A 15,831-nucleotide genomic window follows, 5' to 3' on the forward strand; every position below is an offset into this window, starting at 1 on the left:
GGAGCCTGAGTGTCAGACGTGCCCCATTCCCGCCTGGCACAGAGACACATCCAACTGCTCCCTTTCCAGCTTGCTCCCCTGGTGAGCATACACAGGGCTAACCCCAAATGTCCCTTCCAGGACCAGCGGGGGTCAGAGAGGGGAACAGCCTGGGATCTGCAGGCAAGGCTGGAGGAGCTCAGAGGTGATGTGTGTGCACACGGGGGGTGAGAGGGGTGTAGATCTCCCTTCACAAGAGCTCTGCTGCCAACTGTGCCCAGGGCAGCCTCAGAAGGGCCCAGCCCAACCCCAGAGCATCCCTCAGGAGCCTGTTTGAGAGTGGGTGCACGGGGTCACTGAGCCAGCCTGCTGGGTCAGCCCTGCTCTGTTGCAGCCTAGGGATTTCTGCCTTTTTTCTCTTCTGTATTCTCTGTATAATTTACACAGCTGTTTGGAGCTCTGTAGCCTATTGCTGAATTCCTACTGAATTTGCCCAGGGCTTTTCCCTAGGCAGAAAGACAAACCATATTCCAAAGCCCCCATCCCATCTTGGGTCTCCCTGGGAACCAAGGCCAAGAAAAAGCTCTTTGAGACCTGTTTTCATCAACAAAGTTCAGTTCCATTGGAGGGGGGAGGATTTAGAAGGGGCTTGAACGGGGGGGGGATTACATCACCACTTGTTCTCCTAATGGGTGATTTTGTCAATTATGCTAATTTGTTAAACTTATAAAAACTGTGTTCACCCCATGGGGGAGTGGATATTTTGTGGATATTTTCCATATTAGGCCCTGGAAGCCTCCAATGAAGACCAGCTTTTCTATCACCTCCTGTACTACCATTACCTCAAAGTGTGTTTCATTTACAGGTTCTTGGGGCATCACTACCCAGGGTGATCCTGCTGGTTCACTCAGGATCCTGGGACTGCCAGGAGGAGCCACACACCCCAGCTGAGAGCTGGCCCCTAAAATGCTGCCCTGCAGGCAGCTGGGAGCACCTCATGCACAGCACACCCAGGCTTTGGGTGAGAGATGCAGGAAGAGGGCACAGGACCAGGATCTTTAATGGAAAACTCTTCCCTGCCAGCCCAGGGAGGTGTGATGCCTTGGAGGGCTGGCTAGAGCGGATAAAGACAATAAAAGTATTTATTAAAGGCCTTCAACAGCTACACCTTGGGCAGTCAAAGCCTCCCAGGCTGCACCCGAGCTGGGTGATGGTCACAAGTTTTGCAGACAATTGTAAGTTTGGTCCATTTACATATCAGGGGTTAATTCTCCAATTACAGCTTCAGGTAATTGAGTCATTTACCCCCAGTTTGCTCCCCCAAAATTCACTTTTGTTTGTACTTTCTGGGGCCTGAGGCAGTTGGGTGTCCTTGAGTTTCAGGCCTAGAGGAATTGTTGTGTCTGACCAAAATGTGGAGACAATGAACTAACACTTTATATGGAGTTCAGTTATACATTAATGCAGCACAGGTCTGAAAAATATAAAGGCTAAAATCTGAAGGCATCAGGTGAGACAGACTTTCTGATGAGGAGCTGATTTGTCTGGAGAGGGGATCCCATCAATCCATACAATCCCTCCAAGGGGTGGCAGAGGCTTTTCAGTGACAGGATGAGGAGCAATGGCCACAAACTAAAACACAACAAGTTCCACATCAACATGAGGAAGAAATTCTTTCCATGGAGGGTGGCAGAGCCCTGGAACAGCTGCCCAGGGATGAGGTGGAATCTCCCTCTCTGGAGACATCCCAAACCCACCTGGACACGTTCCTGGTCACCTGCCACCCTCTCTGGGATCACTCTCACCTTCAAGCCAGTGCTCTCTGCCTCGGAGCCCTTGTCCACACCCGTGATGTAGATGCCCAGGGAATATTCTGCCCCTCCTCGGATCATGAGGCCCAGGGATTTCCCTTCGTTCAGGACCAGATTCACCTGCAGGGGAACAGAGAGAGACATTGATGTGGTGTCCAAGTGCTGCCCAAAGCAGAGGTGGGCCACAGCCACAGAGCTGGGCTGGACAGCAGCTCCTGGGGGATGGAGGAGGCAGTGGGAACCAGGAGGAAAAGCTCTGGAGGCTGAGAGGTTCAGCTACATGAGGGGGAGCACGTGCAGGTGGATTTTCAGCCACAAATCAGCTGATCCACAGCAGTTTTCCATTCTCTCCTTTTACAGGTGCACCCCTGGGGTAGAGACCTGAGAACAACCCCCAAAACCCCAGGAGCACCAGTGGGGTGGTGCCAGGCAGCACTGGCTGTGAATTCCCCCTCTGGCATTGCTGCCTGAGCAAACAGAGCCATGAGCCCCCTCTGAATTTGCTGGGAATGTCCCAATGAAGGCAGGAATGAGGAATCTGACTCCATGTGCTCACAAGGCTAATTTATTACTTTATGATACTGTATTATATTAAAGAATACTATACTAAACTATACTAAAGAATACAGAAAGGACACTTACAGAATGCTAAAAGCTAATAATGGAAACTCGTGACTCTCTCCAGAGCCCCGACACAGCTTGGCCCTGATTGGCCCAAGAGTGAAAACAACTCCCAGCAGAATGCACTGAAACAATCACCTGTGGGTGAACAATCCCCAAACACATTCCACACGAGCACAGCACAGGAGAAGCAAATGAGATAAGAATTGTTTTCCTTTTCTCTGAGGCTGCTCAGCTTCCCAGGAGAAAAACCCTGGGTGAAGGGATTTTTTCAGCGAATGGGAATGCCACAATCCCCTTCCACCCAGCCTGGCATGAGCCCAGCTCCAGCCCTCTGCCCTCCCCTGTGCAGAGCTGACTGTGCAGGCCCACTGCAGGCACTCCCCACAGGACAAACCCCACAGGGATAATCATGTGCCTGATTATCTCCAATTAACAACACCGGGACAACCTTTCCACAGATCCAGCACATGCTGCAGAAGCCATTTCATACTTCCCACAAGGAAGCACCTGGACAGATGTTGACCCCACCAAATGCTGATTGCAAACCCAGCTTCCCCCTGCCTTCATCCACCCTCTCCTCCTCACAGGGCCTGACAATATCTGGCTGTTCAGGTGGGGATTTGGAGTGCAGAGCAATCCTGAGCTCAGCTCCCTCGAGGACTCTCATTCAAATTGGCATTTGTTCACCCTCTGCATGACACTTTTTAAATGAATAACTCCGGGGTTATTTTTTGCTTTGCTCCCAAGTTTTGAGTCACTTCTGGAGAAAAGCAGACAGCAGGAATAAAAACAAATGAGAAAAGCCAAAATGTGTTTCACACTGATAGAAATAACCAGAAACAAGCTGTTTGTGAAGGGCTTTTATATTTAAACCCCCTCACTGCAGTCAAACCAAAATCTTGCACTTTTACCTGGATGGAAAAATAATTCCCAGCTTCAAGCCAGTAATTAATCCATCTTTCTAGAGGACACGGCATCACAGAGGGAATTCAGGCCAGCCTTAGAGTGGCTGGTATTGAAAACCCATTTTCTGTCTTGGTGATAGAAACACAGAAATCAGCAGCAGGACACAAATCCACCTGAGGCTCCAAATTCTGGATTTACAGAAATGGATGCAAAGCTGGAATAAGAATTGTAAAACATCAACTACTTGTACCAGCATCCTTCTCTGAAAAACCTGATGTTCCCTGGGTTTCCTTTCCCTGCTTCAAAGGGCAGAAAGTGCTGGAAACAATTTTAGCATGGAGGGATTATAAAGGAATTACAGAGACCTTCATGCTTCAGGCTGGAGAGATGAGCTGGGCACTGAACCCACCCAAAGGAGCAGCTGCCTGTCACATCCAAGGGCACTTTGGTTTTCTCCTCACAAGGAAACCTTGCTCTGGACTGCAGAACACTTGGCTGACTGTTTTTGAAAATTAGGAAAAGATTCAACTTTTCTGAAGTGCTGTTACCTCCCAGTCTGTCTGATGGCATTTAGGATTTCCCTGCTGTAAGTTTTTCACCCCACCGTGGCTGTGCCTCTCAAAAAAATCCCCCAGTTTGAGAAAAAAAATACAAGTAGGAGAAATGCAGCAAGGTGCCTGGAATCACAGATCACATCAGAACAGACTGGGAATGGCAAAATGCCCTCTGTAAGTCCCCGAATGACATTTCTGTGTGCTGGGGTTAGCTCCAGGAGGGGCAGCTCTGCAGGCAGACATTTCCATGTCCCTTTAACACTATCCTGGTAAGCTGAGAAGCTGCTCCCCCCACCTGGGGAGAGCATCAGATGGAGTAAGAGATACCCCTTGTCCCTCTGCTCATGAGGTGCTGCCACGTGAGCTGCTCTGTTTGGTCTGACCAAAATGTGGAGACAATGAATTAACACTCTACGTGGAGTTTACAGAGTTATGCCCTAATGCACTACAGGGCTTGACAAATATAAAGGCTGAAATCTGAAGGCATCAGGTGAGAGGGACTTTCTGATGAGGAGCCTGTGGGAGTAGAGAGGACTGAGCGGGGATCCCACCAATCCATATAAATACCTCCAAGGGGTGTCAGAGGATGGTTAGCCCTGCACTGAGCAAACCTGTGCTTCCAGAGGCAGGAGTGGCATGGATGCAGAAATTCTGGAGCCACAAAAACCAGCAAACCCAAGCTGTGTGTGCAAACCTGGAAAATACAGAGCTGCTGGCAGCCCAGAAAGTTGGGTAGCTCAGGGCTTGATTGCATCTCTTAATCAGCTAATAGCTGCAGCTCCCTGAATGAACCCTGCAGCAGGAGCTGCCAGGAACAGCGTGGCAGGGAGCAGGGAGCAGCCAGCTCAGGGACAACTGCAGATTTTGGGAATGGCTGGGGAAGGGAGAGACTGCTGGGCTCACTGGGGTCAACCTGGGGAGGGAAGGTGAGGACTTTTGGGATACCTAAAAACAAAGGCCAGACAGAATTAAGGGAATAAAAAGCAGGTATATTTATTGAAGGCCCTTCAGGTACACTTCAGGCTGACAAAGCCCCCCAGGGCCTACACCCAAAATGGACGATGGGTCACGGGTTTCACACTTTTATAAGTTTGGTCCATTTGCATATTGGGGGTTAATCTGCCAATTACAGCTTCAGGTAATGAAGTCATTGACCCCAGGTTTGCTCCCCCCAAAACTCACTTTTGTTTCCATCTCTGGGCCCTGAGGCAGTGAGGTGTCCTTGATTGCCAGGCCTGGAGAGGAATTGTTGTGTCTGCCCCAAATGGGAAAGCAGCAGCTCCCACTGTGTGTGGAGTTTGGAGTTGCACACTAAAGAACTGCAGGGTTACAAATGTATGGAAAATAGAAAAGCTCAAATCCCTGAGGCATCAAAGGAGCAAAGGAGGGCCAGGCTGATTGCCAGGATGAAGCAAAGGCTGGGCCACTCCATGCCAAGGGCTCGGGGACCACAGGGGACAATTTGCACTCTCCTTCCCAAGGGTCTGTGTCTCCAGTGATGGCACAGTTGGGATGGTGACAGGAGGGGTGGCCCTGCCTGCTGGCTGTCCCATTGTCACACTCCTGCCAGCCTGGCCCCACAGCCCACACACAGCTCTGGGGTGACACTGACACACAAGGCCAGCTGTGCCCAAGGAGGGAGCCAAACCTGTGGCCAGGCTGATGTTCCCAGTGGTTCCCAGTGGTTCCCAGTGGTGATCCAGGGCCCCTCTGGGAACACACCCTCAACACATTCCCCGGGTCAAACCCTTCTGCTTGGGCTCTTCCACTCAGGCTGGCACCCGTGTGATTAACTCTCCAGTGCCAAGGCTTGGCCCAGAGAGGGCATTTTGGTGCCATTTCATCTTTATGCTTCTACTCTCCCCCCTGGCTGAAGCTCTCTCAGGGAGAGCTGGGATCACCCTGAGCTCCTAAATCCACACTGTCCTGACACCATCCTAAACCAGGCAGCAAACAAGGGCAGCTGATCCGTGGGGGAAGCTGAGGACATCCCAGATAATAGAATGGTTTGGGTTGGAAAGGACCTTAAAGCCCATCCAGTGCCACCCCTGCCATGGCAGGGACACCTCCCACTGTCCCAGGCTGCTCCAAGCCCTGTCCAGCCTGGCCTTGGGCACTGCCAGGGATCCAGGGGCAGCCCCAGCTGCTCTGGGCACCCTGTGCCAGGGCCTGCCCACCCTGCCAGGGAACAATTCCCAATTCCCAATAACCCATCCAGCCCTGCCCTGTGGCAGTGGGAGCCATTCCCTGTGTCCTGTCCCTCCATGCCTTGTCCCCAGTCCCTCTCCAGCTCTCCTGGAGCCCCTTTAGGCCCTGGAGGCACAGTAACGCTCAGGCAAGGCCATCCCCCACACCTTGCCAGGCATTCCCACAGCACATCCCAGTGCCCACCTCCTTCCCTGTGCCATCCCCAGGCTGTGCCCAGCCCCAGGTGACTCCTGCGTGCATCACACAGAACCATTAGGAAGTCCAAGGTCACAGTTTTAATTTCTCTTTCAAGGCTGAAACATCTGCCATCTCCTGTGGCAGGAAATGAAGGAAAAAAACCCAAACAAATGCCATCATCACTGAGGCACTTGCTCTGAGCAGATTCCTGCACAGGATTGCTTCTGTCTGGCTTTATGGAATTACCTGTTGACAGATTCAATTTTGCCATTCGAAAAAGGCCTTCCAGGCAGGAATTAGCCTGCCCCAGTAGGGCTCAGCACGCAGCTGGGTGGCTGAGGAGGTTCCAGCCATGCTGGCAGCTATTTCCAGGCCATTACTGCTGCCACACAACACAAACAATGCCTCGGGAGGCTGGCAGGGCTCATCCTCCTCCTGCTTCCCCAGGAAACCCCACAGTTTGTGTCTAGACATCCTGCACACAGCGAGGGTGGGGAGGCAGAGCTGGCTCACAGCCTTTAACTGAGTCCCGGGGGCAGCTGGGGGTGCCAGGGCCACCAGAGCTGTGCCAGAGTCACCCCCTGCCCAGGGCAGCTCCCTAAGGCCACACCAGGACTTGGGCTGTCACCCAGTGTCCAGCACCGGGGACAGGGAGCAGCTGCCAGGGCTGTGAGGTGACCCAGAGCACAGGGGCAGTGACCAAACCAGGTCCTGTGCCCATGCCAGCCTCCATCTGCAGCTCCTGCTGGGCCCAGCGCTGCCTCCCTCGGGGCAGGGTCTGGCCAACACCAGCTGCCACTTCTGGGTGCTGCTTCTGCCTAACGTGATGCCTCAGGTTTAGCTTTTCTATTTTTCACATTCTGTGCTGCTTTAGTGGGTGGGTCTGGGCTTCACATCAGGGGATGGTGAGCTCTGCACAGAGCAGGGAGACAAAACAATTCCTGCTCCAGCTGGGCACCAAGGACAAATGATCCAAATCTCAGCCCAGGAGCACAAACACCGTGGGCTGAGGAGAGAAAAACAAGCAGGATGGGAGAGCCTGGGCTAAAGCTGGAACTGGACAATGAACTGCAAGGTGCAAATGGAGCAGAACTGATCCAAGGGAGAGACCCCGGGAGCGCTCGTGCATTTTGGGACCATTTGGGTTCATCTTGGGTGCAGCCCTGGCTGGGCTCTTGTGCTGCCCAAGGTGGATCCATTGAGGAGATCCTTTGAATAAATCCCTGCTTTATTCTTTAGCTCTGTCCAGTCTCTGCTCTAGGCCAGCCTGCACAAGGCATCACAAGTGCCTAAAATAACCAAGAGGTGGAACTGCTGCCCTCAGGGTGGGCTGGGGTGGGACACAAAGGGCATTTTGGGGTGAATCTGCTGGGACAGGGCTACAGAATGCCTGAGGCAGTAGGGTGACTCCCAGTAATATTGAAGGGCAGGCTGGATGTGGCTCAGGGCAACCTGATGTAGCTGAAGATGCCCCTACTCACTGCAGGGGGGTGGATTAGATGATATTTAAAGGTTCTTTCCAACCCAAACCATTCCCTGCCTTTAGTCCCCAGGACACTGGTGCACCAGTGGCTCCCATCCCATATTCCAGCCCCACAGGGAACTAAACCAGTCCCCCACCAGCCTGGATATCCTTCAAGCTGTAAACAACATCAAACCCCAGCAAGGTCAGAGCAAGCAAACAGTGAGAGACGTGGGGAGCTGGATCATTCACACTGCAAATGTCATTACAGACTAATAGAGAGAAATCCTTCCTTCCCTCTCCTGCATCTCTTATCCTTCATGCTCAAGTAGTCACCAGCAGTGTCTCAAACATTCAAGCCACGCAATGTTAGCACAGATATTTTATTTTTTTTTAAATAATAATTACTGCTACTTATGGCTCCAGAAGTGCCTGAAGCCGAGGAGATGTTCACACTCCCTTTATTATGTTTTCTTTCTTCTGCTGCACCAAAAGCTTGCAGGAATAAGCAGCTCCCCTGGCAATAAGCACATTAAGGCACCAATTCAGCTGATGGAATGGTGCTTCTCAGGGAACTCACAGCCCAGCACTGCCAGAGTGCTCTGCACACTTCATCTTCCTCCCAGCTCAGCAGCACCCCCGAGTTTTCGCTGTCTGAGGGCTTCCAAAGTGCTTTTAATGAAATAAGCTGTCAATCCCAGAAGTCCATCAATGACAATTCCCGGCACAAATGGCTCTTGCTGCTGCTGTGACAAATCCAGAGGACTCTAAGCCTGGACAGACAATAAAAATCCAAGCGCTCTGGAGCAGAAGGTGAGCATGGGAAGCAGGCCTCAGCTTTCCAGCAGGCTGTGACATCCTGGGATGGGCTGGGGGCTGTCACCTGCTGCTCTGTCTGGCCTGGCTCCAGCAGTATTTCCCAGAGCTTTGCACCATTGCAAACCCTTCCTTTCACACTTCCTGAGCACTGCTGACTCCCCCTGAGGGCACGGGGCTCTGATGAGACACTGCATTCACCAAATACAGCTCCAGGAAAACGCTAAATTTGGGAAATACAGCACCTGCCCCACACAGCACAGCCATGGAAAACAAGGATCTCTAACACCTTGCACAACCACAGGCTGAGCCTGCCAGCAGCTCCTTCAGCCCAACCTTCCCTTCATCCTCACCTGCCTGCTCCAGTGCTGGGTCAGGTCTACACAAAACACCCCCTCTGGTCCCCCAGAGCAGCCCCTGACCCCAGCTCGGGGCAGCCTGGATTCTGCCTGGAAGGGGACGGGGAAAGGCAAGCCAGCTGCCAAATCCTAATCCCCAAATCCCTTTGGTGGGGATTCCTCCACAGCTGGAAGTGGAGGAACCCCAGTGTCCCCAGGAAAACATGGCCAAAGCCCCAGGCTGGGAACGCTGCCCCTGGGGCTGGAGCACACTGCCCAAAGGCACCCGAGGGAGCAGAGCCCAAGCACCCTGTCCCACAGCTCATCCCTCCAGGGTGATCCCACAGATCCCTGGAAGGCTCAGTTCCACCCCGTCCCACAGCTCATCCCTCCAGGGTGATCCCACAGATCCCTGGAAGGCTCAGTCACAGCATCACACAGCTCACAGAGCTACTTTCCATTCCAGGCCTTTGGAAGACAAATCCTTCAGCCTCGGGACAACCAACCCTCAGCCTCAGTGACAAACCCTCCTTCCAGGCGTGCAGATGGGCTGGAGGGAGAGGCAGCCAGACAGGGATACTCCAGTGCCTGAAGAATATTGGAAATGCAGGCCACCAGTGAGGGGAGAGAGAATGAGGAATCTGACTCCATGCTCTCACAAGGCTAATTTATTACTTTATGATACTATATTATATTAAAGAATACTATCTATACTAACTAAAGAATACAGAAAGGACACTTACAGAATGCTAAAAGCTAATAATGAAAACTCGTGACTCTTTCCAGAGTCCCGACACAGCTTGGCCCTGATTGGCCCAAGAGTGAAAACAACTCCCAGCAGAATGCAATGGAACAATCACCTGTGGGTGAACAATCCCCAAACACATTCCACATGAGCACAGCACAGGAGAAGCAAATGAGATGAGAATTGTTTTCCTTTTCTCTGAGGCTGCTCAGCTTCCCAGGAGAAAAGCCCTGGGTGAAGGGATTTTCCAGAGAATGTGAGTGCCACAGAAGAATGCCAGATGCCTCCAGCAGCCTTGGGCAGGCTGGGAATGTCCCTTTGACTCTAGAGGTGCTGCACCCTGCTGAGCTGAGGCAGTGAATTTGCTTGTGGGGTTACATCACACCAGCCTCCTGCTGCAGGACTGGGCCTGCTCTGCTTCCCCAAAGCTTTGCCACTTTGATTCCAGGACACTCAGATCAACTGGAAATAGGAGAGAGTGGGATAAAACAAAATAACCAACTAATTCTCCCCTTAGAATGTAAAAGCACCCACAAATCAAACAGTGCGTGTCAGTTCTGGTTGGCTGGGCTGAATTAACCAGGGATGTGTTGCATTTATTTGCATTTTTGTGATCAGAATAACCCCACTTTCAGCAGTTAATTCTTTATCTGCAGCTACCCATAAGTCTACACATACAAATAAAAGGGAGAAAACTGGAGGCAGGTTGTCCCCTGCTCTAGGACATGTTTCCACCCCTCCAGGGTGCTCAGTAATTCAGGCCACAGCAGCTCAGCTCATCCTTGCCCTGCAGCCCGTGTGTCACACCAAAAATGTCCCAGCAATAACCCCTGCCCAGCACAGCCAGGGCAGGCTCTGCTGGCTGCCAGGCCTGGCCTCAGGGGGAATTGCTGCCAGCAGCAGCTGCCACAGCAAGGCACCTCTGGACACGGAGGGGTCTGGGCAGCCTCGAGCATTTCAGAGTGCTTGCAGCCAGTAATTTTCTTTTCTTGTGCTCCTATGGATGGGAAATGAGGAGTGGAGATGCTGCAAAGTGCATGCCAAGCCTTGTGCACTTAAAGCAGTGACCAACAGCCCTGCTGCTGTGTCACCAGGGAGCAGGGCCAGGAGAAGGTTGAACGCTCCTTCTCCATCATTGAGAGCTGCAAAGATTTCCTGCAGTTGTCATGGATTGTTCCCAGGTTAACAGAGGGGCCTCCAGCCCCCTGTCCTGGGCTCAGAGTGTGATATCTGCTGGGGAGATCCAGAGGAGGCTCCAGGGGCATCAGAGGGATGGAGCAGCTCTGCTGGGAGGAGAGGCTGGCACAGCTGGGATTGTTCACCTGCACAGGAGAAGCTTTGGGGGGACCTCAGAGTGGCCTTGCAAGGCCTGAAGGTACAGCAAAGATGGAGAGAGACAATTTCCAAGGGCCTGGAGTGCCAGGACACAGGGAATGGCTCCCACTGCCAGAGGACAGGGATGGATGGGATATTGGGAATTAGGAATTGTTCTCTGGCAGGGTGGGCAGGCCCTGGCACAGGGTGCCCAGAGCAGCTGGGGCTGCCCCTGGATCCCTGGCAGTGCCCAAGGCCAGGCTGGAAGCACCATGGGACAGTGGAAGGTGTCTCTGCCATGGCAGGGGTGGCACTGGATGGGCTTTAAGGTCCTTTCCAGCCCAAAGCAGTGTGGGATCCCCTGAAGAAGCCCAAGGGCTGCCTGACCGTGTGGAGCAGCACCAAGCCATGGCAGGACACAAGCTCAGACTTGGGAAGAGCCACTCCTCACACCTGGGCACAGGTGCACACACCAGGAAGGGCAGGAGCACACCCAGGGCTGGCACATCTTCCCAGGGCTCACAAGTGTGGTTGTGATATTTTATGAAAATCCCTTTGCTAGGATTTTCTTCTCCTGAGAAGCTGAAGGGCCTCAGGTTCAAGTGTAAACAATTTGTGATCTGCTGCTGTGGGATGCAGCAGGTGCTGCCTCCATTGGTCAGTGTGGGATGTTTCTGCTTGGTGGCCAATCCAGGAGGCAGCAGCTCTCGGACTCTCTGGGAGTCACAGAACTTTGTTATTCATTCCTTTCTATTCCTGTCTCACCTTCTGATGATTCTTTTCTCTCTGTTCTTTGTAGTATAGTTATAGTGTGGGTTTTTTTTAATGTAATATATATCAAAATATAATAAACCAGTTTTCTGAAATGGAGTCAAGATTTCTCCTTCCCTTCACCAAGTCCTGACTGCCCAGAAGACCCACGGCAATAAAAGGTGACCCCAGACATGGTAATACACAAGTGACCAGGACCACAGGAGGCTGGGACAGGGCCAGGGGACACAGCTCCAGGTGTCTGAGCCTTGCACATCCACACACAGCGAGCACTGAAGGATGGGCACAGAAAGAACTCCCCACAGCTGCCCAGAGCTGCTGCTGCTCTGTCAAGGTGACCTTGGGTGGCAGGGGGGGGGACACCAGCCAGCAGAGCCTGCTTTCCTCCTCTCCTTAAAATAAAAATAATAGGCCCTTCTCCCTTGTGGCCCACATGAATATTTCATCAGCAAACTACCTCACCCTGTATTAGATTTTTCTCTCCCTCTGGCTGAGATGGGAAGCTCACAGACCCTTCCAGGAGCTGAGGACATTTTGGGCACAGACAGAGTGATATCAGGATAAAAGGATGGAAATAGTCAAGGCTCCAAGCAATTCTGTGTCTCTGGGAAGGCAGTGCTGACTCCTAGGGCAGAACTCTGATATTCCATGGGGGGCAATGAGAAACACCACGTCCTGCTTGTATGGGATGAGGTTCCCTGTCCCTCTGTCCCTCCCTCCACGGGCACCTGAGCACTGTGACTCTGCAGTGACACCTCTGCAGGCCTGGCTGGCCGTGGGAAGTGTGAAGGAGAGGAGACATCGAATCCCTGAGATCAGATATTGCAGCTCAAACAGCCTGTGCTGGCTTCCCTTACACCAAGGGCTGCCTAAAGGAGGGCAGCTCCCTGCCAGGGAGCAGGGCTGGAAATTCAGTGTGCTGATGGTTTCCTTCTGTCAGAGGCCCAGGATCTGGCCACACTGCCCTGGTGTCACTACAGAAGCCATTCCCTTCCCTGCTCCTTTCCCCCTCATCAGGGTTTTCACTCAGGCTGCCTCTCCCCAGAAAAGAAAAAGAAAATAATCAGGTTTATTTCAGAGCATTTGTAGAAGAGAAGGATTGGGAAGGGGTATTTTTTTTAATAAGACAGAACTGCCAGGAGATCCAGGAAAGCCTCACAAGAACACCCAAGGAAAGATCTGAACTGCAGGAGGAAGGGCAGGAATGCACTCTGAGATCCAGCCCTCCACATCCACAGGTGACACACATTAGAAGAGAACTCAAAGCCATCCAGTCCCACCCTTGCCATGGCAGGGACACCTCCCACTGTCCCAGGCTGCTCCAAGCCCTGTCCAGCCTGGCCTTGGGCACTGCCAGGGATCCAGGGACAGCCCCAGCTGCTCTGGGCACCTGTGCCAGGGCCTGCCCACCCTGCCAGGGAACAATTCCTCATTCCCAAGATCCCATCCATCCCTGCCCTGTGGCAGTGGGAGCCATTCCCTGTGTCCTGTCCCTCCATCCCTTGTCCCCAGTCCCTCTCCAGCTCTCCTGGAGCCCCTCCAGGCTCTGGCAGGGGCTCTGAGCTCTCTCCAGAGCTTCCCTGTCTCCAGGCTGGACATGGATGTCAGGCCCTCAGTGTCCAAACAGCCTCCTGTAGGGAAAAGCCTTAAAACCCCCTCGTGCTTTGGTGGCTGCTCCTGGCAGGACCTTCCCAGCCAGCCCAGAGTGGGCAGTGCCTCCCCTCCAGCCCAGCTTCTCCCTGTGCCAAACAGGAACGAAGCCACCCCATCCCATCCTCCAGGGCTCCGGGGGGCAAAGCTACACCCGAGGGAGAGAACCAGGCTGCTACAGGAGCCAGCCCAGGGGAGAATGACACAGGTGACAATCCCAGGGGGACAGAGAGGGCTGGCACCTGCGCGGGAAGAGCCCCCCAGGGCTGTGTCCGATCCCCCTTTGCTCACCTTCTTCTCATCCCCCTCCTGCAGCAGCTGCAGGTGGCTCCTCTTCTCGCTGTCCCTGCGCAGGGAGCTGTTCTGGTGGTGGGGCAGCCCCGTGGGGGGGGACACGCTGCGGCCCTGGGGGTCCACCCAGGTGTAGATGTGGTTGGTGACATAACCCCCCGGGATGCGTCCCACCGAGTGCACCGACAGGTTCAGCTTCTTGCAGCCCTTCAGCACCTGCAAGGCAAGCCAAGGACAAGGGGTTAATGGCCACGGGGGCACCTGGGCTTCAGGCAGACACAGCTTGGTGTGAGAAATCAGGGCAGCCCCAAGGAGGGCAGGAAGTGTCGAGGAGGGCTCCATGGATATCAGAAGGCTAATGAATTCCTTTATTATACTATATTGTCACTGGCATATTTTCTGCAAAATCCCTTCACCGGGATTTCTTCTCCTGGGAAGCTGAGAAGCCTCAGAGAAAAATGTAAACAATAATTATCTGATGGCTTCTCCTGTGCTTTGCTGCTTTGGAATGTGGTCTGGAGAGAGTGTACCAACAGGTGCATGTTTGATTGGTTTCATGTGAATTGTTTTTACCTAATGACCAATCACTGTCAGGCTGTGTCGGGACCCTGGAAGGAGTCACCAGTTTTCATTATCATTCTTGTTAAGTCTTCTGTCTGTGTCCTTTCTTCTATTCTTCAGTATAGTTTTAGTATAGCATTTCTTTAATATAATATAACAACATAAAATAATAAAGCAGCCTCCTGAGAACATGGAGTCAGATTCTCAATTCCTCCTTTGTCCTGGGGACCCCACAAATACCACAAGAAGGCTAATTAATTACTTTATTATACTATATTATTTTATATTATATTACATTATATCTAAACTGAACCTGCCAAGCACTCAACTCAACTCCACTGCCCAGAATCTCGTGCCTGTCTGCTGGCCCACAGTCTGCACACGAGCTTGGCCCTGACAGGCCAAGGAAACCAAACACCATCTCTGTGGGTAAACAATCCCCATATTGCATTCTACTTTGCACAACACAGGAGCAGCGAATGAGATAAGAATTGTTTTGATCATTCTTTTCTCTGCTTCTCTCAGGTTCAGAGGATGTGAATCCCACAGCTTTGCACTCCTGGAGGCCTCAAGATCTCTGCAGCCATCAGCTGAATGACGGAGCTGCATAAAGAGCTGGGAGTTTTCTGCTCTCTCCTGGCTGCAGCGGAGTGAAGGCAAAGCTGCTGCTGAGAAAACACAGAGAAAAGCTTTCCCATCAGCCAGGAAAGAGCAGAGTGGAGCAGAGTGAGGAGCGGCCAGGGTGAGCTGAACCTGGGACTGAGCAGCTCCTGCAGCTCTGGAGAGGAGTCAGAGCAGGACAGGGAGCAGGGCTGGAGGAGAGCAGCACTGACCCTTGTCCCAAGTCACTCTCCAGCTCTTATGGAGCCCCTTTAGGCACTGGAAAGTGCTCCAAGGTCTCCCTGGAGCCTTCTCCCCTCAGGCTGAACATGGATCTCAGCCTCTCAATGACCGTGCTGGCAGCAGACAAAACCAGTGTGGGAAAAGGCTCAGCTCAGCCCCAGCTCTGCCCCCACAGCTCCAGCCTCTGCACTGGAAAAGCTCCTGGTGCCTCCAGGGAACATGGACAGCACTCCCAGAAATTCAGCCACTGAGTTACCAGCTGCCTGCCCCAGCACGAGCAGCCAATTAATGAGAGGAATAATTACTAAATACATACTCACACTCAAACCAGCACACACAGAGATGACCTTGGGGGCCAGGGGAGGTGATTGGCTCCTCTGCCCCTCCAGCTTCCACTGTGAGAAGCTGACACAGAAACTTCAGTTAACACAGAGGAGTTCTCCCTGGGGACAGCTGTAAGTGCTGATCCCTCCAGAGGCCTCAGGGACACCAGCACTGCAGATCTGCTCTCAGAAAGGAGAGTTTTGGGGTTTTTTCCCATGTATACATCATTTTGATGAGCTGCCCTGCAAGCTCTCCTGTCCCCATTGAGCAGAGAAGCTGCTGAGCAAAGCTTGTGCCTGGGAAGGACTAAACCCAGCAGCTCCTTGGGAAAGGGTAAATTGTCAGGAATAGTGGCCTGGCTGCATCCCAGCCCTGGCCTGGCAGCACTGCTGCTCCTCCCTGCCAGAGCACAGAGAATCCAGCTCAAACCCAGCTCAGCATCTCCATCACACACAGC

At 52.7% G+C, this 15,831-nt stretch overlaps 1 protein-coding gene across 1 annotated transcript in view; it reads right to left on the minus strand.

Moving 5' to 3' along the window:
• The window catches only part of WHRN (whirlin), a 55,147-nt gene that overhangs the window by 25,849 nt on the left and 13,467 nt on the right, over nt 1–15,831 (minus strand). Inside the window, exons 2-3 of the mRNA XM_038156591.1 lie at nt 13,647–13,862; nt 1,785–1,910 (exon numbers count right to left, since the gene is read on the minus strand). Of these exons, the coding sequence (XP_038012519.1) occupies nt 1,785–1,910; nt 13,647–13,862 (342 nt within the window). The remainder of the gene's footprint in view (nt 1–1,784; nt 1,911–13,646; nt 13,863–15,831) is intronic.

Source organism: Motacilla alba, chromosome 17 (genome assembly GCF_015832195.1).
Source record: "Motacilla alba alba isolate MOTALB_02 chromosome 17, Motacilla_alba_V1.0_pri, whole genome shotgun sequence".
NCBI lineage: Eukaryota > Metazoa > Chordata > Aves > Passeriformes > Motacillidae > Motacilla > Motacilla alba.